Here is a 27883-nt window from a genome sequence, read left to right as displayed (position 1 = left end):
GTGCCAATCGGTGTGCAGCTAAGTGGTTGCGTTGTTTTTGTTCTGTGCAATTTTGTAAGGTTGTGTTTTAGTGACTCGGATTTCGATATGACAGATTTCACTGAGCAGAGAATCTGCATCAAATTTTGTTTCAAACTTTAAAAAACTGCTGCAGCAACCCATTGTATGCTCTAGGAAGCTTTTGGAGATAATGCCATGTGCCAAAGCAAAACCTTTCTTTGGTACAAACGCTTCAAGCATCTAAGATCATCTGTGCACAACGATGACCGTCCCGGACGACTGTTAACAAGCACAACACCGGAAACTATAGCAAAAGTTTGTGAGACTATCCTTGCAGATCATAGGCAAACAGGACAGTTCAACGAATTTTGTCAGACGAATTGAACATGAGACGCATTTGTGCGAAATTTATGCCAAGACTGCTAACCAGTGAATAGAAGGCCCATTGCGTTTGTCTGTTTGGAACTTCCAGAAACATTACAGTGATTACGCATCCTCCCTATTCGCCTAACCTTGCCCCCTGTGATCTTTTTCCTATTCCCCAAAATAAAATTACGACTGGGCCTCAAGGCACTCACCCAAGATGACTTCCATAGATGCATGGACTTATGGAAAAATGCTGGGATCGCTCTATACATTCTCAAGGGGCCTACTTCGAAGGAGACGGTGGAAAGTAGCCTAGAAGTTTCTGTAAGCATTTTTTTTTTTTTTAACAATTGAATTCCCCAAACTTTTAGGTAGCACCTTGTATATTGGGTACAAACAAATGGTTTGCAGCACAACCAAAATATTTTTTTCTTGGATGGGTTAAAGAACTTAGAACAACAGAGTCATAAGTATGTGGAGCTCAGGAGTGAATATGTAAATAAATTTTTTTCAATGCTTTAGCTCATTTTCTTAACAAAGCCATATGTCTATGTATGTTTCTCTGTTTTCACTATGCTTAATTTTCTGTTGGTATTGTAGAACAGACAAGAAAGCAGAGTAGCCATAGGAGCTGGAACCTTTAGGACTGTCCCATGTTCTAGGGGTACTTTCAGAGGGGTAGGTGTGTAGTCTGCACAAGTCCATTTTTGCTATACAGGGACAGTGCTAGCCATAGGTCCCAGCCCAGCTTCTTTAAGGTCAGTTTTGCCATTAGGTCTTGCCGTGTAGTCCCAACTCGGGCTGCTCTGGGAATAGACTCATCTCTTGAGAGTGGCAGTACAGATTTATTTAACTCATTACAAAAGCAATGTAAGCAGTTTGCAATTAAAATTGGACCGGCCAGTTCTGATTCCGAGTTTGAGTAGGTGACCCAAGAGAATTGCTAGGTTTTCAGTCTATGGAGGTAATTTATGCATATTCAGTGTGACTATACTAAAAACAGAACTGTCTGTCACTGAAGACAGCAGGGTACGTTTGCTAAACGGCAAATTCACAATTTTCGAGTTCTGTGGCTTTGACAAGGGCTAGATTATGGACCTTTGAAATAAAAGTGTAGATTGTAGACCCTGGGCCTTTTGGGCGTCCTTCTCAAGAACGGAAATCCTTGCAGTTCGCTTTGTCTTCCCCATTTAGGAGCCTGATTAGAGAGGTAGAACGAGAACCCTTCGTCCTAGGACCTAGACCGTGGTAAAGGATGTTCTCAGCAGGATACTGTTGGGGGCGCTAGCAGAATTCAGCCAGACGTGGGGAAAGCGGGAGCCTTTGCTTTCCTGGTGGAAAAAAAAAAGCTGTCAAAAGAGGACGAGTGCGCAGGCGCTTCTGGTAGTTCACCAATCGGCGCCCGCTGGTGCGCAGAGTGGAGGCGGGGTCGGCTTCCGGTCTGGGCGGGGCTAGAGGGTGGAGAAGCGGCGTTGGAGAAATATGCAGCTCTGCGGACGGCTTTTTTGTCGCCGGAAGCCGCTCTTTGGCTGGCTTCCTGGATTCTGCACGGTGGTGACTTGCTTTTCCTTTTCTCCCTAGTGTTTGTAGCCGTGAGAGCATTTTGTATCGCAGAAAATGGGATAGGAATCTATAAGAGACAGCTTTACTAAATGGGATAGGAATCTAAGAGACAGCTTTACTAAATGGGATAGGAATCTATAAGAGACAGCTTTACTAAATGGGATAGGAATCTATAAGAGACAGCTTTACTAAATGGGATAGGAATCTATAAGAGACAGCTTTACTAAATGGGATAGGAATCTAAGAGACAGCTTTACTAAATGGGATAGGAATCTATAAGAGACAGCTTTACTAAATGGGATAGGAATCTATAAGAGACAGCTTTACTAAATGGGATAGGAATCTATAAGAGACAGCTTTACTAAATGGGATAGGAATCTAAGAGACAGCTTTACTAAATGGGATAGGAATCTATAAGAGACAGCTTTACTAAATGGGATAGGAATCTATAAGAGACAGCTTTACTAAATGGGATAGGAATCTATAAGAGACAGCTTTACTAAATGGGATAGGAATCTATAAGAGACAGCTTTACTAAATGGGATAGGAATCTATAAGAGACAGCTTTACTAAATGGGATAGGAATCTAAGAGACAGCTTTACTAAATGGGATAGGAATCTATAAGAGACAGCTTTACTAAATGGGATAGGAATCTATAAGACAGCTTTACTAAATGGGATAGGAATCTATAAGAGACAGCTTTACTAAATGGGATAGGAATCTATAAGAGACAGCTTTACTAAATGGGATAGGAATCTAAGAGACAGCTTTACTAAATGGGATAGGAATCTATAAGAGACAGCTTTACTAAATGGGATAGGAATCTATAAGAGACAGCTTTACTAAATGGGATAGGAATCTATAAGAGACAGCTTTACTAAATGGGATAGGAATCTAAGAGACAGCTTTACTAAATGGGATAGGAATCTATAAGAGACAGCTTTACTAAATGGGATAGGAATCTATAAGAGACAGCTTTACTAAATGGGATAGGAATCTATAAGAGACAGCTTTACTAAATGGGATAAGACAGGTCAGAGACATTGGGGGGGGGGAGTGGAACCCTCCAACCACCTGCTTAATCCTTCATACTTTTAAGCCGATTTTTAAGATACTCTTCTCCCTCCCTGTTCACTGTGATAAGGGATTAACAGAACCGCAAATAACTTTTTCATATGTTATTCGCTGTCTTTTTATTAAAAACCACCGTGAATAACATGGCAGGAGATCTGGCCTGTTCTTGAAGGAAAGGCAAAACAGGGCGAAGAGAGTGCTGGGAATCTGCAATTTTCTCTGTAAACGCTTGGAATAAGCGATTTCTCTATGCAAGCTGATGTAATTTGGGGGGGGGGGGGGGAGAGGAGCCAGCAAGCTAAAATCCGTGAATAATCAAAACGGCGATTGCTGAAACTGCGAATACAGAGGGAGAAGTGTATCTACAAAAAATCTCTCAAAAATGTGCAAAAAGATAACTTAGCTAAACCCAAGAAACCAAGTTTTAGCTAAGTTATCTTTTCGCACATATTGGATAAGTTTGAGAGATTCACCTTTAATAATTTTTGTAGATATCTGAAATATCGGCTTAAAAGTATGAAGGATTAAGCAATGATTGGGTGGTGAGGTGGTTGGAGGGTTTTCCCCTCCGTGTTCCCCCCTCCATGTCTCTGAGCTATCATATGTAAAGCTGTTACTTATAGATTTCTATCACATTTTGTGGGTAGTGTTTGTTGCTATACATACTGAGTATTTTAACACCCCATTTGTATACCTTCTTGGTATTTTTTTCTTTGCCCTGATATATATTTTGAGTGAGAGCATTTGGCCAAGTTGTGTCGGTTGGTAAAGGACATTGCCAAAAATATGCCTCTCCGTACTGTAATTCTAAGGAGATGCCTTTGATTTCTTCTAACCTTGTATGGGATGTAATGGTTATCAAGTTATTTTGTAGTTTGGTATTTTCTGATGGCACTTAGGTCAACTATTACTATAAACTTGATAGATTAAACAAAATATGCAATACCAGGGGTGCTGAAAAGTTCTCACCCAACCAAGAAACTTACTTATTATTCCACATTTTCATCCCTAAGTTCAACATGCTTGGCACATTGTGTCTTAAGTTTCTCTAACCCTTCCAAAAATACTCTAATGTCTGGTCACTGAAATACTGTACCGCTGCTGCAATTGTTGGTGAACCACTCAAAAATTCTTGTTCTTGCCACAGCAAGTAATGGAAGTAAAACCCAGATGTCACCTTTGTGAATTATTGAAATATAGAACTTGATCAATGTACTTCGGCTGCTAAGAAAGCAATTAGAATGTTAGGAATTGAATGGGAAACAATGGTGAAAATGTCATAATGCCCTTGTATTGCTCTACGATACGGCCACACTTCGAATACTGTGTGCAGTTCTGGTCAAAATATCTCAAAAAAGATATAGCTGAATTAGAAAAGGTACAGAGGAGGGCGATAAAAGGGATGGGATGACTTCCCTATGAGGAAAGGCTAAAGCTGCAAGAGCTCTTCAGCTTGAAGACGAGACAGGTCAGGGGGTGGTATGATAGAGGTCTATAAAATAGTGAGTGGAGTGGAACGAGTTGATGTGAATCGCTTGTTCACTCCAAAAATACTAGGACTAGGGGACATCTGATGAAGCTTCTAAGTAGCAGATTTAAAACAAACTGGAGAAAATATTTCTTCATACAATGCATAATTAAACTCTGGGATTCGTTGCCGGAGAATGTGGTGAAATCAATTAGCTTAGCAGGGTTTAAAAAAAGGTTTGGATAATTTCCTAAAAGAGAAGTTCGTAGGCCATTATTGAGATGGCTTGGGGAAATTCACTGCTTATTCCTAAGATAAGCAGCATAAAATCTGTTTTACTACATGGGATCTACCTAGGTACTTGGGACCTGGGTTGGCCACTGTTAGAAACAGGATACTGGGCTTGATGGACCTCCGGTCTGTCCCTGTATGGTAATTCTTATATTCTTATAGGTGGCAAAGTTTTGTTGTGGATTAGGAACTGGTAGAAAGTAGAGGGTAAGGTGAAATTGCATTTTTTTCTCATTGGAGGAGGATGAATAGTGAAATGCCAGTGATTTATACTAGGACCAGAGCTATTTAACATATTTATAAATGATTGGGGAAGTGGAATAAGTGGGTGATTAAATTTGTAGAGGACATAAAACTATTAAAAGTTTTTAAAATACATTCAGACTGAAAAATTACAAGATCTTAGGAAATTGGAAGATTGGGCATCCAAATGGCAGATGAAATTGTGGACAAATACAAAGTGATGCACATTGTGGAAAATTAATCTGAATCGTATTTACCTGATGCTAGGGTTCACTTTGGAAGTCAGCACTCAAGGGAAAGATCAGTGTGTCCTCGTAGACAATACAGTATGCTGGAATCTGCTGCCCAGTGTACGGCAGCAGCCCAAAAAGCAAACAGGATACTAGGAATTACTAAGAAAGGGCTGGAAAATAAGTCAAAGATGATTTATTAGAATCATTACAGCAAAATACAGGCATCGAGGAAGAAAAAGGAGACAATCCTCATAAGGTAATATTACCAAATCCAAGTCCACATTACGGGGAGCTACACAGCTGAAATCTACGCTTCCAAAACAAAGAAAAAGCTTTAGAAATACATTCCAAAAGAAGAAAAACAACAGACCTGCCATTATCTTGAAACCCAGCTTGAAAAACTAAATCTCTTTAGGAGTTTTACATAATAGAAAACCAAACAAGTTGGACGAGATCAAGAAAAAAAGAAATGAATGTGATCAGACATTTACAAGGAATTCACGTTATGGCTTTTACTTTTAGGGCTCCTTTTACAAAGGTGCGCTAGCGTTTTTAACACACGTACTAGCCGAAAATCTACCGCCTGCTCAAAAGGAGGCGGTAGCGGCTAGCGTGCGCCATTCCGCGCGTTAAGGTTCTAGCGCAGCTTTGTAAAAGGAGCTCTTAGTGTTTATATAATATTGTTTGAGATCTCCTTATATCTTTAATTTTCTCGTTTCCCATGAGTAATTAATAGTGGTCTAAGGAAGAATTGAAAGATATTCTTTAAAAAAATTTGTATACACTTCTCCCTCCGGATTCGCAAGGGATAGGGGCAGAGCCGGACCGCGAATGGTGAAATACCGCGAATATCTTCTGGTCTGGCTCTGACCCAACCCCGCCTCCCAGCATCCCGGCCTTACCTGGTGGTCTAGCGGGCTTTCGGGGCAGGAGCGATCTTCCTACGCTCCTGCCCCGTGCAGATCGCCAATAGGAAATGGCTGCCGTGAGTTCCTGTAGTCTCTCGAGACTACGGCGGGAACTCCCCACAGCCATTTCCTGTTGGCGATCTACACGGGGCAGGAGCGTAGGAAGATCGCTCCTGCCCCGAAAGTCCGCTAGACCACCAGGTAAGGCCGGGACGCCGGAGGGGAAAGCTAAACTATGGGTTTTTTTCTTTTTCCCCCCTCCCCCAAAAAATCGCAATTGCCAAAACCGCGAATGGGGAGGGGGAAGTGTATTACATATTGGAAAATTTTCTTATTGAGAAGGGGTGTATTTTTCACTCTATTACCTATTAATTTTCTCAGTACAACATGTAATTTTTTTCATCTTTCATTTTATACTTCTCTGAATTTCTGTAACAAGAGGATTCTTGTGTTTTTGTTTTAAAATGCCTAAATAAAATAAAATTTAAAAAAAGACATTTACAAGGGAATTTTAAGAAAATAAAAAGTACCTCCTAGTTTATTTATTTACTGTATTTAGTTATTCATAATTCCATATACCACAGCAACTGACTGGCAGAACTAAGCAGTTCTTGACGTTTAAGCTGAAGGAATGCCTTACGGCGCGGTTGAGTTGCCCGACCGACATGAGGAAACATTAACAGTACTTTTCTCCTGAAAATACTTTTTCATCTGAATAATACTTTTCTCCAACGAACACATTGTTACTAATAAAGTGGCTTTTTTTGACATAACTCCCTGCGATGTCTCTAACCCCCTCCTGTACAAGGCTGCGCTAGCGTTTTTAGAGGTGGTAACAGCTCAGGCGCTTTTAGGAATTCCTCAGCAGCCTGCATTAAAAACGCTAGCACGGCTTGGTAAAGGGAGGGGTAAGAATTGAGTTAACTCCAAGCCGTCTGGGGAGCTCAAATTATCCAACTCCCTTTCCAGATTGTCTAGCAGCTTTAGAAAGATTTCACATCCTCAGGTTGAATCACAGCTTGTAACACATCTTTAATGTACATTTTAAATAACTTCATAGGTGTAAGGCAGGGATGTCAAAGTCCCTCCTGGAGAGCCGCAATCCAGTCGGGTTTTCAGGATTTCCCCAATGAATATGCATGAGATCTATTAGCATACAATGAAATAGCTGTGCATGCAAATAGATCTCATGCATATTCATTGGGGAAATCCTGAAAACCCGACTGGATTGCGGCCCTCGAGGAGGGACTTTGATACCCCTGGTGTAAGGTCATGTGTCACAGGAAGATTAAGTAACCTTAAATTTAATACTCTATTAGAGTTTTTCAAATTTTCAAGTTGTAGATGTATCATCAAAATGTCCTTGGGTGGCACCTTCTAATCCTTTCTCCAATTTAATTAACCTTGAATCATGATCAGTCACTTTAAGCAGCAACTTCCTCCATATGGGAGACGGGGGTTTCCCACTTCCCTCATATCCCGGCCCACTGGGAGGGAGAGGGTGACAGGATGCAAAGCCTGGCAGGGGAGGGAGTGAGAGATTGGGCGCTCGACTTATATTCTAGTATATAAGGTAAGAAATTTAAGAATTATAATATTTGCATCACATACAATTTAACTCTTAGAAGTCAAAATTGGAGTCGGCACATTTTCACCAACTTCAGTAACCCAAAAATTGCTTCCAACTCCACAGTCCTAATTAGAATGCCTCAATAGTGCTAATGTTGCTTATCATTTGGCTAGATCAGACATGGGCAACTTCGGTCCTCGAGGGCCGTTGGGTTTTCAGGATTTCCCCAATGAATATACATGAGATCTATTTGCATGTACTGCTTTTAATACATATTCATTGGGGAAATCCTGAAAACCTGACTGGATTCTAGCCCTTGAGGACCGGAGTTGCCTATGTCTGGGCTAGATCAACCATTGGTCTGACCCAGTTAGTATGCTGGTTCAATGGACATAAGAACATATCTCCACTAGTGGTCAGACTGGGTCTTAAGTATCTGGCAGTTCTCAAAACATAGATCTGTTTCTTAGCTTATTTCTAGGATGGAGCGCTGTCTCTCCCAAATCGCTTGTTTTGTGTCTAGTCATGTTTTTCCAGAGACAGTCACATTTTTATGGACTTTTTCTCCATGAGTTTCTCCATGTCCTTTGGTAAGAGGTCCACAGTTTGATTACTTGCATGAAACAAGAAAAGAGCTTCCCACGGTTTATGTTCAAAACTATTCCCTATTTAACCATTGTACCTTACTCATATTCCCACTCTGTCATGTCTCCAGGGTGACGATCACATAACATTTTCAGTCTTTCTTATTTTTAAACATGGGAAACTGTTCCAACTTTCCACGGAAATAAAATTTTGGTTAATTTTGCAGGCCAGAGCAGTTCCTGAACACACAGCCAGTATACTCTCTTCTTTTGAAAAACTGAAGAACGTGCATAATGCAAGGTTTGCAGAAAGAGTCCTAAAAGAAAGCCGAGTAATCAGAATCACTTTGCCAGATGGAAAAGAAGTCCAGGGAGAGTCTTTGAAGACCACACCTTATCAGGTTGCGTTGCAGATCAGGTAAGATGCGTGTGCAAACGCAGATTCTAAGGGGCTCATAATCGAAAGTTAAATATGTCTAAAAACCCATCCAAGTCGGCACTTGGACGATCAAAAAGACAGGTTTTCCAAGTGCCGATAATCAAAATGACTTTTTAGGCCTTTGAATGCTGCTGTGCGCCGAAAGCTGAAGGGAGTGATTTGGGTGAGATGTGGACCAACCTAGATATAGTGAGCCAAAATTAAAAACTTGGACAAAGTCGTAGGCTGTCCTTGATATTTATTGAAAAAAATGTTACAACTCCAAAAGGAATCTGTAGACAATATGTTTAAAAAACAATGATTCAAGATACAACTAGCCCATGATTGATATAAAATAGCTGAGCCAAACTTAAAATGGAAAATCTACAAAGGGATTAAAACCAAAAAGGGATGAAATAAAATACCCTGTGAATTAACAACATATATTTGAAAAAGCGTAAAAATATAATCATAATAAAAACCATTATATGAAGCAGAGAAAACAAATAGGAATACAGAAAAGAATGAGTACCAGAAAACAAAACGCCAAAATTAGAACGTGATCAAAAGACTATATACAACAAGGGATTCTAAAGAAGAAAAGAATGTAAAAATCAATACTTACCAAAAAAGCAATTGCAGAAGAGTCCAGTGCTACTGTGACACAATGTGAGACTGTGAAGAGAGCCAGAGAACGCCACGGGTACTTGTAAAAACATCAAACATGATGATTTGCCTAATGGGGAGCCGATTGGGTCAAAAAACTGTCTACCGGTGGACCGGCTCTAGTAGACATTTGGCATTTTCTCACGGGCCAAATATAATTACACTGCGGGCCAGATTTGTCTCCCTCTCTCCGTTTTGTCTTAGTCTCTCTTCCCTCAAGAACCAGTTACAGACTTTCCGTGATCCTCAAGAAACTGATGAGTTTTGGGTTTGTGTTTTGGTGAGCCCTTTTGAGTTGGTGATTGTGCTTATCTATAATGCCTGCATATTCAGCCTTGTCTTGCCTATGCAAGAGTCTTGAAATTTGTTTCTGGGATTTTCTTTTGTGCAGTAAAGGCCTGGCAGAGAGTGCAGTCACTGCCCGGGTGAATGGCGTTCTCTTTGATCTGGATCGCCCGCTAGAAGGAGATTCAACATTGGAATTGCTGAAATTGGATTCCGAGGACGGGCAAGCTGTGAGTAGTAAGGCGCTTTTATATTTGATGTGGAACCGAAGGGAAAGGAAATAGTCAGTTTATACTGTTTTGTTGTGAATAAAGAGTTAAACATAAGAATTGCCGTTGCTGGGTCAGACCAGTGGTCCATCCTGCCCGGCAGTCCGCTCACGCGGCGGCCCCCAGGTCAAAGACCAGTGCTCTAAATTAGTCCAGCCTCACCTGTGTACATCCCAGTTTAGCAGGAGCTTGTCCAGCTTAGTCTTGAAACCCTGGAGGGTGTTTTCCCCTACGACAGACTCCGGAAGAGCGTTCCAAGAAGAACTTCCTTACGTTTGTACGGAATTGATCCCCTTTCAACTTTAGAGAGTGCCCTCTCGTTCAATCTGAAAATGTGAATTTCTGCAAAGAATAAGCAAATTGATGAGAAACATTTTAACAAATTAACCACATTGTTTCCATATGCAGGACAGTAAAAAACAAAAAGGGAAGTGATTGCTAGATCTGTATACAAGTTAAACTGTACATCCCAGGAGCAATAGAAAATTCACACCATGCTGGAGCATGGAGAGCAGGTGTCTGGTTTCATCAGTACCAAGGGGAAATGATGGAGGCATACATGATGGAATTATTTCCAGTCCCTGTAACTGGTTGTGAATGACCAGTTTGACAGAGCAACTCCCTAAAGGCTGGGTTTCAATAGTGTAGAAGTTGGAATTTCTCCCATAAAAATGTATTTGGCTTATTTTGGGGGGAAGGGGTGTGTGAAAATTTCTCTGGTTTTCCTAGTCCAATTTAGCCTATTTTCAAAATCTGTCTTTTCACTGCTTCCCCCCATATCGAATTTGGTCCCATTTAAAATTTTGGAGAGTTATTTTGGCCCTGGGCAGAAAGGTGGATGAATATTTGAATTTCACCATGCGATACAGGACTTTTGCATACCACTGTAGTTTTATTACTCAACTTGTAGTTAAGACTATATAAGGAATCCTGCACACTCATCTTTCCAGGAAAGTTAGGGAGGAGTGCGAAAGCGAAAAAATACAAAACTGGTCTTAGATAAGGCATAATACCTAAACAGGGATGCTCAGTGGCTGGCAGTCTGCGCAGTAATTTTTGGGCCAACTGAAATGGCCAGTTAGCCTTTATTTTCTTTTTAATATACAGCGCTGCATGCATCTGGCAGTGTTATAGAAATAAATAGTAGTAGTAGTAAATACTGAAGAATACCATCCGAGGTAATAGAAACATCAAAACGTGATGGCAAATACAGCTTTGGTGTTCTCTGTCTCCACCTGCTGGTGGATGGACTTAACCCATGCATCTGAATTCGTCTGCTATGACTAAGGGAAAGAAAATGATCAGGTAAGACATCATTTTACCTTCTAAAACAAAGGGTATGTGGGCTCCTAGGGAGAAGACCTGGCAGTAACATTTGAAAATATTTTTTCCCCAAAGTGGCTAGCGGTGCATGAGATGGCTTCTTACGAGGCGTAGAGGAAGCAAAAAACAGTAAAATAATTTTGGTAGCGGCCAAGAGAATCCTGAACTCTTTTTTGCTGGTATTTTAATTTTCATCCCAGATTTCTAAGGAACATTGAGCAACAGACTGATTGTGAAAAATTGAAGGAAAGGCCTTTTAGTTAGTGTAGTAACATTCAAATAGAAAGGGCAAGGTGACCACCAGCAGACTGCTCAAGGTGAAATTATTTTCTACTTTTCTATACTATTGCTTTCTTACCAGGTTTTTTGGCATTCCAGTGCTCACTTCCTAGGAGCTGCCCTCGACCAGGCGTATGGAGGATTGCTGTGCCAAGGGCTGAGCACCAAGAGTGGCTTCTTCTGTGACGTGTACCTGGCAAATGGGTAAGGGTGGGTGGCTTCCAGAGATCTGCTGGGCAGGGCTTCCACATGTGGAGGGCAAGCTGATGATGTACAGACTGAGATTTAATGGGTTCTCTTCTCTTTGGAACTAACATCTTACGTAGGAGAAGAATGAGGCATATAGAGTGGACTCAGTACAGTAATTTCTGTGAGCTAAATCCATTGTGGTAAAAACTGCCTCTGATGGTTAACATTAAGACCTGGTATTAATTCATCACTCATGGAGTTTTTCCCTTTGTGTGTGTTAGTACGATGTCGGACAAGGATCTGCCGTGGTTAGAGGATCTGTGCAAATCTTTCATCAAAGAAAAACATCCCTTTGAGCGGATTGATGTGACACGGAGTGACCTGTTGGAGTTATTCAAGGTGTGTTTCCCTATTAATGTGACTGCATTGGCAGCAGGGCCACACCCACCCTCTGATGCTCTAAAATAGCCATATGTAATGTTTAAGCTTTAGTGAAAGACTTTTGTGGAGAACGGTCTGTTAGATAATATTTTCCATTGTAAGAACATAAGAATCATGCCCAGCAGTCTGCTCACGCGGCAGCCCTCTGGTCTAAGACCAGTGCCCTAACCGAGACTAGCCCTATCAGCGTATGTCCTTGTTCAGCAGGAACTTGTCTAACTTTGTCTTGAATCCCTGGAGGGTGTTTTCCCCTATGACAGACTCTGGAAGATTGTTCCAGTTTTCTACCACTCTCTGGGTGAAGAAGAACTTCCTTACGTTTGTACGGAATCTATCCCCTTTCAACTTTAGAGAGTGTCCTCTCGTTCTCCCTACCTTGGAGAGGTTGAACAACCTGTCTTTTATCTACTTTGTCTTGAATCCCTGAAGGGTGTTTTCCCCTATGACAGACTCCGGGAGAACGTTCCAGTTTTCTACCACTCTCTGGGTGAAGAAGAACTTCTTTACGTTGGTGCGGAATCTATCCCCTTTCAACTTTAGAGAGTGCCCTCTTGTTCTCCCTACCTTATTTTAGTCTGCGCCCTCTTACCTTTCCCAAGCCCCTTTTTGGTGTGTGTGTGTGTAGCAGGAGGCTGCAGTAGACTGGCAGAGCTCCAAGGTCAGGAGGCTTGGAGAATTTCCATTTCACCCCAGGAAAGCATTTCACCTGTAACAAAGCATTTCCAATACCAAGACTAGTGCTGAAAATTTACAGGAACCTGCCCCGCCCTGCTTGCCTCAGGGAAGTATGAGTAATCATTGATATAATAACTGGCTCACTTTACAGACGTATTTCTAGGAAACTGCCACGTTCTCCCCAGAAGAACATTTCCAAAGGCCCAAATTGTGACTTAGTGGCAAGTGTTGCATGGGTTCATTTCCTAGGCTGCAGAGTTTGCTGATCAGATCTAGGGTACGTAGGGTTTATGGCCCCAAATGTAAGACTATTGGTACAGTAGTTGAGCTGAGTTGCAGGTGGTTCACAAAGGTATATGTGAATGAATTTTCAGGTGCCATGGCCTAACATGGATTCTGGTGCAATATGTCAAGGAGTCCTGACTATAGGTAATATTCCCCAAGTTGCGAGTTGTGTTGCAGAAGGACATAGAGCAGCTTTCAAACTAGAAACTGGGGGAAAGCTGACAGTTGCTCAAAAGATCATGGTTTGGAACAAGGTATCTTTAAAAGATATCACCGTAAAAGGGAAGACAGAGCATCCTGAAAGCGAGATTGAAAAACGGGGGATATTACCTGTAGTCAGGCCTCCTAGACACATCTGCCAGAAAGATCGAGGTTAGTTCTGTTTGAACTGGGGGGAGAAACCGCTAGGCCCAAGTTAACAGAAAAATAAATGACCTGACCTTTCCTGTATTTTTCTTTAGCACAATAGGTTCAAACTGAGGATTATTCATGAGACAGTAAAGACCCCGTCGGCATCTGTATACAGGTAAGCAGCACGGGATGCGACTCGCCTACTAGCCAGCAAAGTTTAAATTGGGAGAGAGATCATAGCATGTTAAATGATGCTAGAAGCTTGTCCAGTTGGGATAGATAAGAACATAAGAAGTTGCCACCACTGGGTCAGTCAGCACCTGCGGCGGCCCATCAGGTCCATGACCTGTCAAGTGGTCCCTGCCTCATCCTATAACCTATCACTACTTCTGTCCGTACCCCTCAATCCCCTTATCCTTCAGGAATTTATCCAAACCTTCTTTGAATCCCTGTAGCGTCTTCTGCCCTATCACGACCTCCGGGAGTGCGTTCCACGTGTTAGATGCACGTCAGGGTTATCCAGAAAACCCTAAAGTTGGAAAAACTGTCCAAATTGAAGTTTTTCCCATGAATTTGATTGTGCTTGACCAGAAAATAAATATTTTGAAAGCCCATCCTGTGGTCCTTCAAAGCCACTGATGACATAAAACTGTTTTGCTATTTTTGCTTAATGGAGCAAATTTCTTGGCATTATACCAATAACTTTTATATTTTCACACTCAGCAATGATACATTGATAAAAAGACATTTTATATCAAGTCTGTTTTTTTTTTTTTTAAAAAGAGCAATAAATCACTACAGAAATAACACTAGAGTCTCCAATATTCTTATTATAACAAGTGGGGTCGGATTCCTTAGAATCCCACTAAACAATGTTACAACCTCAAAAGAATACAAAAACACATTCTCCTCGAATCAAATAATGATAAAAGGACTTTATATGCAATAAATCTAACCTTTGTGGCAAATAACAGAAATTTAACCTACTTTGCTAATAGCTAAACACATACGTTTTGGTGTAATCGCCTACCAATGGCGTTCCAAACACTCAAGCGTTCAGTGACTTACTGAGATAGGACAAAGCCTGCGATGTTCAACTCCTCGCAACAAGGCCTCGCACTGCACTGAACAAGGATTCGGGTTTTAAAAGGCTTTATTTTACACAAAGAAGCTTGCCATTAATGACAAAATCCAGTAGAAGACAGAACTCCCTGCTTTCAATCCTAAGGCCTCCTTTTACTAAGCTGCGTTAGCGTTTTTAGCGTCCAAACCCACGCTAGGCGGCTAGAACTAACGCCAGCTCAATGCTGGCGTTAGTGTCTAGGGCACGGGGCAATTTAGCACGCGCTATTCCAGGCGTTGATACCCTAACGCAGCTTAGTAAAAGGAGCCCTAAATTATTCTTTTTTTTTTTTTTTTTTTTAATCTTTATTCAGTTTCAAAAATTACAAGTGTACAACAATCATTCATAAATATCTTAATTAATCACTTGACATTCTTATTTGTAATATTCCAAATAATTAATTATATAAGAAGCCCACCCCTCCCACCCATATACAAATAAATAACAATCAATTATTATCCTTCATAATCCCACCCCCCCCTTATCTTGTCCAATATTTAGGTGTTTAAGATGTCTGATCCTGTACACGATGCAGGCAGACTTTATTTGTAACAAGTTAAACATTAATTAAAGTCTGCCTGCATCGTGTACAAGGCCTGCAGTTTTCTGTTTTGTTTGTTTTGGATCATTTTTTACTGCAGACGGTTGGACCTCTGATTCCTATTTTTGGTTGTGTAAGATGTCTGATCACCAGAATAAATCGTCAATGGCCCCCAAATCTTTTTAAACTTATTATAATTGCCTTGTTGTAGAGCAAATACCCTTTCCATTTTATAAATATGACACACTGAATTCCACCAAAAAGTAAAACTTAATTTAGTATAATCATTTCAATTCCCTGTAATCTGCTGAATGGCAACCCCTGTTAATATTAATAAAAGTTTATTATTATTCGCTGAAATTTGGCTTTTAAATCTCATTGAAGTACCTAATAACATAGTATCATATGAAAGGGCAACATGATTCTCTAACAATGAATTAATTTGGGGCCAAATTAACTTCCAAAAGGCATTTATACAGGGACAAAAAAATATCTAAATTATTCAAAAAAAAGATGAAGTTTATTAGTGGAAACCAGCCATAAATATTGGCAGGTTGACATAAGAGTTGTTAATTTAAATATGAAGTTCTGGAGTATTTATCATGCAACAGTTCTGACAGGCAGAAGTGTTTGGTCAGGTTTTGATATCTGATATTAAGACATAACATGGAAGACACAAATGCTTTATATATACAGTTAATTGCATATAAATATGTTGTTTCCATAACTGGCAGTCTCAACAAAAGCATCCAGGCATTAAAAAATTTAGGGCTTCTTTTACTAAGGTGCGCTAGTGTTTTTAGCGCACGCTACGCGGCTAGAACTAACTAAACTACACTTCCCCCTCCCCATTCGCGGTTTCGGTAATCGCGATTTCACATATTTGCGATTTTTTGGGGGAGGGGGAAAAAAGAAAAAAAGAAACATCGTTAAGTCTTCCCCCCGGCATCCCGCCTTACCTGGTGGTGTAGCGGGCTTTCAGGGCAGGAGCGATCTTCCTACGCTCCTGCCCCGTGCAGATCGCCATTAGGAAATAGGAGAGACTACGGGAACTCACAGCAGCCATTTCCTCATGGCGATCTGCACGGGGCAGGAGCGTAGGAAGATCGCTCCTGCCCCGAAAGCCCGCTAGACCACCAGGTAAGGCCGGGAGGGAGGCGGGGGTGGGTCAGAGCCGGATATTCGCGGTTTTTCGCCATTCGCGGTCCGGCTCTGCCCCTATCCCCCCGCAAATCTGGAGGGAGAAGTGTAAAACCTTAAGTTTGTATACCGCATTGTCTCCATAAAGATAGAGCTCGGCACGGTAAAACCATGAAGAGAGGACCAAGTAGCTGGCGTTAGCGTCTAGCGCGTGCAATTCCGTGTGTTAATGCCCTACCGCAGGTTAGTAAAAGGAGCCCTTAGTTATTTTCTGATCAAGTACAAACAAATTCATGGGAAAAACTTCAGTTCGCCCAGTTTTTCCAACTTTAGGTTTTTCTGGACAATGCTAATGCACATATATATTCCCACATGGAACCCAGCATCCAGACCATCTTCCCCATATCAGTAGATGCTGCTGGTTGTAGGGTTGCAGCTGGTACTTACAGGTAACCTCCCCAGGTCTGTCTTGCTATTTGGGGCTATAACTGCTGCTTCTGTCACATGGTGATGGAGACTCATTTGGATTTTTTTTGTTTTGCAGGTGTGGAACTTTGATTGACCTTTGTCACGGCCCCCACATGAGAGACACTGGAAAAATCAGAGTCCTGAAGCTTCTGAAGGTCTGCTCACTTAACCAACTCCTAGCTCGTAGACTCTGTCCTTCTAATTTGGCCTTGACAAAACCCCTCAGAATCCTTTATGCATGCTAACATAACACCTTTCGCTCAGTGAAAATTCTGTTACGTCCCTCCTGGATTCAGTAAGCTAGGTGTTCAATCACTTCCCACAATGCTGGAGTTGCGGAAATCCAAACACTTTTCTGAGCATGTACTCCTACCTTAGAGAGAGTTAGAGCCTCCTGCAGTTTCAGTTTCTGCAAGCAATCTGTGCAGAAGTCTTATGCTCTGCTCTGTATCTTTTTCTTTTGCTTAAAGTTCGTCTTTTTTTGGTGGCTTGAATGCCATGAGATCCCTTTGTGGTGGTCCTCTGTTGGAATTGTTTCTAGACTCGCTGGCAGGTCAGCCGGTCCGTGCTACCCTTCAGATTCTCTTGGATATCCGAGTGATAGAACCTGTTCCAGAACACAAATTGAGCTTCAGCAGGTACTCCTTATACTTCATCATACCAAAGAAAGTCTCAGAGGACTTGAGACCCATTCTGGATCTCAGGTTGGTCAATCGTTTCCTGTGGATTTCTTATTTCCAAATGGAAACCGTGTGCACAGTCATTGCTGCTGTCTCTCCTTGGGAGTTTCTTGGATCTCGTGGAGGCTCACCTCCATATTCAAATTTTTCTGGAGCATTGCAGGTTTCTGCGTTTCCATGTTCTGCAACAGCATTTCCAGTTTGCGGCTCTTCCCTTTGGGCTCACTACAGCTTCCCACACTTCCACCAAGGTGATGGTAGTTGTAGCAGCTTTTCTCTGCAGGCAGGGTGTTCAGGTCCATCCTTACTTGAATGACTGGTCTGGTTGATCCGGGCTCCATCTCGACAGGAGTGTAAACATGCGGTGAAGATGGTGGTATTCGTCTACAATGCTTGGGTTGGATTGTCAACTTCAAGAAGAGCCAGTTGATGCTGTCTCAGACCTTGGAGTATCTGGGCCTTCTCTTCGACACCCGGCAAGGTCACGTGTTTCTTCCCGAGCCACGCAGACAGAAATGTCAGTAGCAGATCAGAGATCTGGACCTTCCAGCTCCCGTGGCCTGCCACCTTGGGGTCCATGGCTGCCTCCTTGGAGTGGGTCAGAGCGCACATGCGCCCTCTATTTATTTATTTATTCAGTTTTCTATACCGTTCTCCCAAGGGAGCTCAGAAAGGTTTACATGAATTTATTCAGGTACTTAAACATTTTTCCTGTCTGTCCCGGCGGGTTCACAATCTATCTAACGTACCTGGGGCAATGGGGGGATTAAGTGAGTTGCCCAGGGTCACAAGGAGCAGCGTGGGATTTGAACCCACAACCTCAGGGTGCTGAGGCTGTAGCTTTAACCACTGCACCACACACTTTTCTGTTCCTCCCTAGACACTACAAGTTTCAAGTTTATTAAAAATTTGTTGTACACGCAATGTCAAGTACTTCAATGCGTATGACAATTTAAAATTGAAAGACAAAAATAAAACAATTTTATACAAATAAACGTAGAATGTATACATACAAATAATTATCGATATAAAAGGAAAGAGGGGTGAACTTTGCTTTCAAGTTTATGAAGTATTTGACTAAGCTTACTCAAATATCTAAGCGATGAACACATTTTTCAATTTAAAATAATACAGGGGTTATAAAAAACAGATGAACACTGAACAAAACATATTAAATGAACGACTAACAAAATAAACGGATAAGGAAAACAAAGGGAAAGGCAGGGTAATGAAATACAATAATAAAGATAGAAAGAAGGACGATTATGGTAAAAAACACTAGGAGGGAAATAAAAGAAGGAGCCTTCTGAAAAAAAGCGAAATTAGACCGGGACTCCTAAATATCATAAGCATCGTTGAACAAAAAGCTCTTAAGTTGACTTTTAAATTTATCTAAGTTCTTTTCTTCTCTGAGTTCCAAGTTTGAGGCGCTGTAACAGAGAAGATAGGGTGCCGCCGTGAGGGCGTAACTAATAGATGTTGGTCAATAGAGCTCAGTGATCGGATTGGGGTATAAGGGATCAATAACTTGTAGATGAAAGCTGGGGTTTTATATTTGAAAGTAAGTAGATTTAGTTTATATTGAATTTGATGCGCTACTGGAAGCCAGTGTGCTTTCTTAAGAAGAGAATTTCCTTGCTTTCATTATGAGTTTAATTGAGGTATTTTGGATGATCTGCAAACGTCTAATTTCTTTTTGTGCTATTCCCATAAGTAACCAAATAAACACAGGTTGGAATGTTTATACTCAAAAGAGAACTTTTCTGAAATACCTCAGCCCCACCACTCCACCGCTATAATAGTTTTTTAAGCGGGAGATTTATGTGGTGCCTCATCATTGGTAGATCGTTTTTAAAGCATCATGAGTGTATATATTTTTTTAAATTTTTTTACTTTTTCTATTCAAAAAATATTTTTTTAGTTAATTTTCGTATTAATTTCACAATAAATAGGTAAATAGATAAGCAGAAGTAAAAGTAGAATTTGTATACTTAGCTTCTACACACAGCTCAACCAGGGAGTATGACCCGACATGTTTCGCACCATCGGTGCTGTCTCAAGGGTCTCCCTGCGTAAACACAAAAATTACAGAACACAGCTCAGGGGAATGAAACGCTACAAGTATACTAACGTACACCCCCCCCACCAAAATCTCAATATGCATACTTTATATGAACCACCATCTCCCACAGGACTCACCTAGGTGAGTTCATATAAAGTATGCATATTGAGATTTTGGTGGGGGGGGTGTACGTTAGTATACTTGTAGCGTTTCATTCCCCTGAGCTGTGTTCTGTAATTTTTGTGTTTACGCAGGGAGACCCTTGAGACAGCACCGATGGTGCGAAACATGTCGGGTCATACTCCCTGGTTGAGCTGTGTGTAGAAGCTAAGTATACAAATTCTACTTTTACTTCTGCTTATCTATTTACCTATTTATTGTGAAATTAATACGAAAATTAACTAAAAAAATATTTTTTGAATAGAAAAAGTAAAAAAATTTAAAAAAATATATACACTCATGATGCTTTAAAAACGATCTACCAATGATGAGGCACCACATAAATCTCCCGCTTAAAAAACTATTATAGCGGTGGAGTGGTGGGGCTGAGGTATTTCAGAAAAGTTCTCTTTTGAGTATAAACATTCCAACCTGTGTTTATTTGGTTACATACGATAGTGGGTTGGCTACATTTCTAATTGATACTGGTTCTGAGGGAATTCCCATAAGTAAAGCATTACAATAATCAATTTTTGAAATAACCATGGAATGAATTAGTATATTAAGAGACTTTGGGCATAGAAATTTGGATAGTGAACGAATCTGGCGAAGTCTGTAAAAGGAAGATTTAACAATATTACTAATATGATTATGGTAAGTTAGTTTTTCATCAAGGACCACCCCTAAGATTTTGATATTACTTGTCACCTAGATTACTGAATCCAGAAGAGACGTAACAGAATGGATGATTAGGTTTTCACCTTCGATAATCATCTTTCTGTTAATCCCTGGAGGATACAGTATGGCCCGCCCTCTCTATGTAAGCTCAGATGTTCTTAATCGCCTGCTTTCTGCCTCGGTTATTCTCCTTATAGGCTTGAAGATCTTCCAGCCAGAAGACGGATCCTGTGGGGAGTATGCATATTACCGAAGGCTGTTTCATGTGGGTGCTTGTTGCACACAGCAGGGTTAATTCTACATTGTTCCTCAATGTTTTTCTGTGTTGCCTTTTGCCTGTTTATTACTTGTTTTCATGTTTTGCAGAGCAGACCAGAACAGAAATTGTTTATGTAATCGGGGAGGTTTCACCGTGCCCCCTTATGTTGTCCTGGATTTGATCCAGTATATTTCTTGGCTTTGGGACTGAACTGCAGGGGGCTCTAACTCTCTCTCTAAGGTAGGAGGAGCACATTCTCAGAAAAGCGTTTTGGATTTCTGCAACTCCCGGATTGTGGGAAGGGATTGAACACCTAACAAACTGAATCCTCCAGGGACTAATAGAAGATTATTGAAAGTGAAAACCTAATCTTCCAATATTGTACAAGAGCCCTCAGTGCGTGGGAAGATGGTCTCCTACCCAGAACAGGCGCAGGAAACCCCTAGCAGGTCCAGTTATATGCTTACAATTGTAGATAACCCAAGAGATGGTTTTTTAAAAAAATAAATAAGGTGGAAGTCTGAGCTTTTGGTAAACAGTGACATCTAGGGGCCATACAATGTACAAGTTGGCTCACTTCTGGAGGGATCTGCAATTTATAGTCCCAGGTCAAAAAAATTGTGACTAGCATTTCTTGACCAGAGAATTTATTTGATCTTTAAACGTCAGTGAAGAATCTAAGAGAATTCCCAAAACTTTAGAAGAAGATTCAATTTGTAATTCAATTTCTGAGGTTAGTGTTATCGTAGGAGGGAATGTTAGATATAGGAGTATTAGACATCCTTAAAGACAAAGACTTCAGTCACGATACATGGGCTTGTCGTTCTACTGGAGATTGCACACATTTGAGAACCTGGAAGCTGTGCCAGCAGGGCCTCCCAAGGCGGTCAGACTGAACGATGTACCACCCATCTGGGCAGCAGCACGTGGGCAATGTTGCAGCCGGAGGATCGCGTTTGATACGACGGTGGCAACAATATCAAATTTATGCTACTTCTGTATTCTGCCACGAAAACTTGATGATCGCTAAGACTCGATCACGAGTCGATGGCACCTAACAGCAAAGACAGATGGTTCCGTTCTGTAGCCTTGGTCATGTAAAGTAAATTTTGTACTCCCGTCTATCGGAACAGAGGTTTTCGACCCAGTCTTTGGGACACACCAAGCCAGCCGGGTTTTAAGGATCCCCATCGTGAATATGCATGAGAATTTGCATACAGTGGAGTTAGTGCATGCAGATTTCTCCTGCATATACATTATGGATATCCTGAAACCTGACTGTCCTGGTTGTGAACCCTTGTTCTAATACAGAGTATCGCAAACTGTGTGTGTCTCCTGAGATTTCAGCTGTGCTGAGTGCCTCTTGCGGCGAAAGGCACATCCTGTAGGCAATCAGCTGGCACCAGCACCTCTCCTCTTTGTACGTCTTCCATACCGGCACCCCCACTGGCGGCTCAGGGCCCGCCTGGAGGGCCTTCACGCATGCACGGATGACAACACGATGATGTCACGTGTCAACATCCATGCACTTCTGGATGCCTCGAGCCATAGCCACTACGTTTAGTGGGCCACAGTTCGACAAAGTTTGCGAGACACCGTTCTAATAGATGCAGGAAGAAGAGTTTCTTCCGAGTGCAAGGCACAAGAGACGCAGTCGTTACAGCTACAGTCTCGGCACCCTGAGGTTGTGGGTTCGAGCCCTGTCCTGCTCCTTGTGACCCTGGGCAACTCACTTCATCCCCCATTGCCCCAGGTACATTAGATAGATTGTGAGCCCTCCGGGACAGATAGTACCACTTAGGCTATAACTAAAAATAATTTAAAAATATAGATTTTTAACACTGACGTCAAGAAAACAGGTTGATTAGAAATTAAGTAAGGGGTGAAAGATCCAAGAAGGGACGTGTTACATAACATAGCATAATTTTATTCTTCTATACCGCCATAATCAAAACAATTTCTAGGCGGTTTACACAGAAGAAGGCTGGACAAATAGTTAAAGTATAACAAATTTCTTAGTGTTGTGTTATTGTCTTAACTTCATGCTTAGGTTCCCTTCATGTTCCTTACTTTGTCATGTAAGTTGCAGCTTGTGCCCCTTTGCTGACAGAATTCCTCTTCCTATTGGAACGAAGACCCTAGCCAGGAGCAGCTGCAAAGGGTTTATGGCATCTCCTTTCCAGATGCTGGGCAGCTGAGGGAATGGGAAAAGAGTCAAGAAGAGGCCAGCGGCCGAGATCATCGCACCATAGGGACGGTGAGAAGAAGCCTCTTCTTTCGAACTCCAGCTTTTCTCAAATTGACACCCAATCTGAATATATGTGACATTATATAAGCGAAAGGAAGTGGGAACGGACAATGAACGCTCCACTGAAGATCACTGATGTAAAACCAACTTGTTTATTTCATAAAAGGACACAAGCAGAAGCTGTGGACCCGACACAGCACTGTGTTTCGGTGTCTGAGGAACGCTTGCATCAGGGGTCACTCGGTCCAACTAACATGCCATTTGTTGTACACGCAATGTCAAATACTTCAATGCGTATGACAATTTAAAATTGGAAGACAAAAATAAAACAATTTTATACAAATAAACGTACAATGTATACATACAAATAATTATCGATATAAAAGGAAAGAGGGGTGAACTTTGCTTTCAAGTTTATTAAGTATTTGATTAAGATTACTCAAATATCTAAGCGATGAACAAATTTTTCAATTTAAAATAATACCAAAATCACTGAAAAGCTATGATCTTCAGTGGAGTGTTCATTGTCCGTTCCCACTTCCTTTTGTACTGTTTTATACCCGTGGGTTCTCTGTCCTGTTGGACCTTTTGGTGATTACATAAGCGAATGCCACTTCCCTTCCCCTTCTCTCAATGCGGTCACATAGGCTTGGCCTCTCTGAACAGGTTTTCAGTCTTGCTAGAGAAAGTGAAGATGAGGGCAAGGGGACTGCTCCTCTGTGTGAATGCATGACCTTAAATGTGTCCCAACATAACACGATTGGCAAAGTAGCCTAATGGAGAAGCACAGTAATCTGAAACCCTGTGGAACTGGGTTCAGTTCCTTCTGCAGCTCCTTGTGACTCTAGGCAAGTCCCTTAACCCTCATTGCCACAGGTACAGGAACTTAGATTGTGAGTCCATGAGGGACAGAGACAGCACCTGCACATAAACCATTTTAGCTGCACTACAGATAGTTCGTATATGAATTCCATGACCTACTTAAATATGATGAAAAGACTTTTATTAAGCTTTACTAGTGTTTAAGCCCATTATATTAACCGGTGCTAGAATATATGTCTGTCCGTCTTTCTTTCTTTCTCTCTGCCCCTTCTCTTCCTTTCTGTCTCCCTCCCGCTGTCTTTCTTTCTTTCTATCTCTCTCCTTCTCGCTGTCTTTCTTTCTATCTTTCTTTTTTCTGTCTCTCTCCCTCCACTGTCTATCTTTCTGTCTCCCTGCCCCGTCTATCTTTTTTTCTTTCTTTCTTTTTCTCTCTCTCTGCCCCGTCTATCTTTTTTTATTTCTTTCTGTTTCTCTCCCTGCCCACTGTCTCTCTCCCTGCCCCGTCTATCTTTTTTTCATTCTTTCTTTTTCTCTCTCTCTGCCCCGTCTATCTTTTTTTCATTCTTTCTTTTTCTCTCTCTCTGCCCCGTCTATCTTTTTTTCTTTCTTTCTTTCTGTCTCTCTCTCTCCCTGGCCCCCTGTCTATCTTTCTTTCTTTCTGTCTCTCTTCCTGGCCCCTGGTTTTTTTGTCTGTCTGTCTTCTTTCTTTCTGTCTCGCTCCCTGGCCCCCGGTCTGTCTTTCTGTCTCCTTGGCCCCCATCTTTCTGTGTGTCTTTCTTTCTTTCTTGTGCACTGAGACACTTCAGCCCCCTTCTCCCACCTACCCTTAAATGACTTCTTTTGCATCCTGCTTGTCGTTTCCACTCTCCCCAGCCTGAACAACCGCCAACCACAGTCCGGATGCTGAGCGTTGGTATGCCTGCTTTCTTGTTATTTTTGTGCTCTCATTGGTCCAGTTAGACGGAGTGAGGGAGGGAGGGGGGAGTCGCCGCCTCCGTGCGTCTGTGCTTTGTGACTCCGTACGTCCGCAGGCGCAGTAGAAGGAGCCAGCGTCGTCGAGGGAGGGCGATGTGGAAACCGCCACTGGCTCCTGTGCATACGGAGGCACAAAGCACGGAGTTTGAAGTGCGCATGCGCGCTAAGGGTTTTATTATAGCGGATTATTCTGATCAAGACCCCACATTCCTCCTCATTTCCCTGAGGTCCATATGGATTTACCACCTTGTAGGAACAACAGTTGAAGAGGTGCTCTAACTTATCCACAACTCTCAGAAGCAAAAGTGTGGCTCTGGTTTCCAGTACTCTGCAGCATGTAAAGAGGGTGGGCATGATACCTCTGATGCCTTCACTTAGAGATACTTTGTTTCTGTCATCTATTTTTAGGCTCAGGAGTTATTTTTCTTCCATGATATGAGCCCCGGCAGCTGCTTTTTCCTCCCCAGAGGAGCTCGAATCTACACTTCGCTGATAGACTTCATCAAGGTATGATTTCCACAAGTCTGTTCTCATAAAGTGTTTCAGAAATCAAATTCAGCCCCTTCTCTGGAGGGACAAGCAGTATCTTGCTGAAAATTTTCAGCAGAAGAGCTAGAACTTCCAGAGGAAATGTGTGGCTCTATCTGAGACCTCGGGCAAGAAGTGGACATTTTGCCGCCATAGGTTTGTATTATAAAGGTATATCTCAGAATCCTCTAATGATTAGGACAGAATAATATTGTTGTCCCCCCTTAATATTCTTGTTTAGGGTATTTAAATGCCATTACCTGGAGGTTGTGATACCCAATTTGCTAATGTCCTCAGGTAGCATCCCAGTAAGATCCAGCTGACAGCTACAGAATGATACGTGATGGTTTAAACTATGACCTCATTATCATGGCCACAGAAAGTGTGCAACCCCTGGAGACATGGACTCGTGTCTGTGGAGGGCCTGCCCAGGTCACAACCTTTAAAAATATGGAATTATAAGAAAGCCAGCCTTAAAACCTGTCTGTCTGTGTCCTGCAATCCATCATTGTTTGAGATCTTAGGGCTGTTTCTGATTTTCTCTTTGTGCTGTCTTCTATGGCTCTTTTCTAGAGTGAGTACAGGAAACGTGGCTTTATGGAGGTGATCTCCCCAAACATATATAAAGTTAAGCTGTGGGAGACATCTGGTCATTGGGAGCATTTTAAAAAGAACATGTTCTCCTTCCACTTAGAGGATGAGACCTTCGCTCTGAAACCCATGAATTGCCCTGGTCATTGGTGAGTCATGAGGCTTGTAAATCCTCTGGGAAGGGGGGTAGTAAGAGAGGAGAAACATCATAGGGCTTTGATTTATTGAAACTGTGGATGTGACAGCCCCTGTCAATTTTTGCTTACAGCTTGATTTTTGACCATCGCCCACGGTCATGGCGAGAACTCCCCCTCCGACTGGCAGACTTTGGGGTGCTGCATAGGAACGAACCCTCGGGCTCACTGACAGGCCTCACCCGGGTGCGTCGCTTCCAGCAAGATGATGCTCATATTTTCTGTTCCATGGAGCAGGTAAGAGATGTCCCATGCCCTAGGTGTGCAGGTGTTCCTTTGGGAGACAACAATCTCCCACTATGCACACGTGTGCTAAGGCCGCAAAGGGCCTGAGAGGGGCAGTGACCACAGGGGAGTCATATCAGCAGCTTGTGGTGAAATGTTACAACCCCTCACTATAATGTGCCATCCAACAGGAGTGCAGAGATCCCTTGCAGCTGGACAAGAGTTGGCAGTCGAGGAAGTGTATGTGTTTCCTTTGGTTTGCTCACTGTTTTTTTCTAATTGCAGTTGGATGGGGAGATTGCTGGCTGCCTGGACTTTTTGCAGACTGTGTACTCGGTGTTTGGGTTCACATTCACTTTCTGTCTGTCCACCCGCCCAGATCATTTCCTTGGGGTCCCTGAGTGTTGGGATAAGGCTGAAAAGGTTGGCATCTTTTTCTCACAGAGTATCTCAAAAGCATGAGAGTTTGAGTATAATGCAGCCACTTCCAGGGCAGACTTACTCAATTTTGACATGTCATGCTAGAAGAAACCCTGCAGTGCTCCAAAACTGCACCCAAACCTGCTCCTAGAAGCAGGCAGGTTAGGGAAACAGGTTAGAGAAAGGTAGCCCTAATTTGACCCGATTATACTTGCCTAGCTCTAGTGTAGGAAATGCTAAGAGCAAAGAACTACAAGTACCATCAGGCACCAGGAAGGGGGTAGCAAAACTCAGGATTAGCTCCTGCAATCAGCTCTGCTGGGGGCAGGGCTAATCAGCAGGGAAGCTTTCCAGGCTCAGCAGCCAAGAGCCAGAGAAACACAGGTGAACCTAGAGACAATCAGCACAAAGTTAGAGAAAAGAGTGTTTGGGGAGGGCAGCTTTAAAAAACCCATGGCTTTGACAGTTTTTCTCCCTATATTTACTCGTCCTGTGATTGTGTGCGCAGGCAGTGTTATTTACGTTGTTGAGTCAAAACTAAAGATTTTTAAAAAACCTATCAAGCTGCTTTGATTGTGGAGAAACTGCACGCCACATCAACCTGGATCGGAAAATATTGGCAGCTAGAAGAGGAGTTCTGGTAAATTATGATTCATCCTTTCATGCTTAAATATCTTTCTTGAAAGGAAATTGCAATCAGAGAGGTAGTCTTGGAAACTTACAGTAACAGTAGTTAGAAGCACAAATATCTTCCCTCACCCTCCCATAACCCTTCCCAACCCCCCCTCTCCAATCTGACCCATTCAGAGAATGGCAGTTGACATACCTCAACCACTAAGAATTCTGATATATTCTGTGTGAGATAGCACTTTCCAGAAAGGTGCTCATATTGTAGTCAAAAGACGACCTTTCTTAGTGGTTCATCCTTTTAAATGGTAGCTTTGCTGTCAACCATAGAGTAAGCAACAGGGAGGTGATGCAACTGTTCTGTGTTTCAGCAATTGCAGAAAAGCCTGACTGACTTTGGGCAACCTTGGGAGCTGAACCCAGGAGATGGGGCTTTTTACGGACCAAAGGTATGTGGGCTCAAATTATCTCAGGGGCTCTCAGCTCAGCAACTTTTCAATCTCTTAACGGCTCTGGTTTCTGGGCCATCGTCCATGCTATAAGTTTCAAGTTTATTATAGTCTGATAGACCACTTTTTAGAACAACTACTGAAGTGGACCGTATGTGGTTCTCTTACTTATTCATTGGAGTTTTCCTGACCTATGGGAAGAGGGAGGTCGC

General features: G+C 42.1%; 2 protein-coding genes across 3 annotated transcripts in view; both read left to right on the top strand.

Annotated features, from left to right (window-relative positions):
- The window catches only part of RPRD2 (regulation of nuclear pre-mRNA domain containing 2), a 95932-nt gene extending 87273 nt beyond the window's left edge, over window positions 1-8659 (top strand). Inside the window, exon 12 of the transcript XR_004537238.1 lies at window positions 8529-8659. The gene's annotated coding sequence lies outside the window, so the exon portion shown is untranslated. The remainder of the gene's footprint in view (window positions 1-8528) is intronic.
- The window catches only part of TARS2 (threonyl-tRNA synthetase 2, mitochondrial), a 44774-nt gene continuing 18671 nt past the window's right edge, over window positions 1781-27883 (top strand). Inside the window, exons 1-13 of one of the 2 annotated variants that reach the window (XM_033924061.1) lie at window positions 1781-1917; window positions 8529-8719; window positions 9777-9900; window positions 11624-11745; window positions 12012-12129; window positions 13593-13657; window positions 16831-16909; window positions 22703-22849; window positions 25046-25144; window positions 25739-25905; window positions 26025-26187; window positions 26461-26598; window positions 27594-27671. In XM_033924061.1, coding sequence (XP_033779952.1) covers window positions 1849-1917; window positions 8529-8719; window positions 9777-9900; window positions 11624-11745; window positions 12012-12129; window positions 13593-13657; window positions 16831-16909; window positions 22703-22849; window positions 25046-25144; window positions 25739-25905; window positions 26025-26187; window positions 26461-26598; window positions 27594-27671 — 1560 coding nt within the window. In that variant the 5' untranslated portion in view covers window positions 1781-1848. Of the gene's footprint in view, window positions 1921-8528; window positions 8720-9776; window positions 9901-11623; window positions 11746-12011; window positions 12130-13592; window positions 13658-16830; window positions 16910-22702; window positions 22850-25045; window positions 25145-25738; window positions 25906-26024; window positions 26188-26460; window positions 26599-27593; window positions 27672-27883 lie in introns of both variants that reach the window. The other variant, XM_033924060.1, reaches the window with a different exon arrangement.

This window comes from Geotrypetes seraphini, chromosome 16 (genome assembly GCF_902459505.1).
Source record: "Geotrypetes seraphini chromosome 16, aGeoSer1.1, whole genome shotgun sequence".
In the NCBI taxonomy this organism is placed as follows: domain Eukaryota; kingdom Metazoa; phylum Chordata; class Amphibia; order Gymnophiona; family Dermophiidae; genus Geotrypetes; species Geotrypetes seraphini.
The sequence above is the reverse complement of the archived record's forward strand: the minus strand, read 5'-3'. Positions and strand labels throughout refer to the sequence as shown.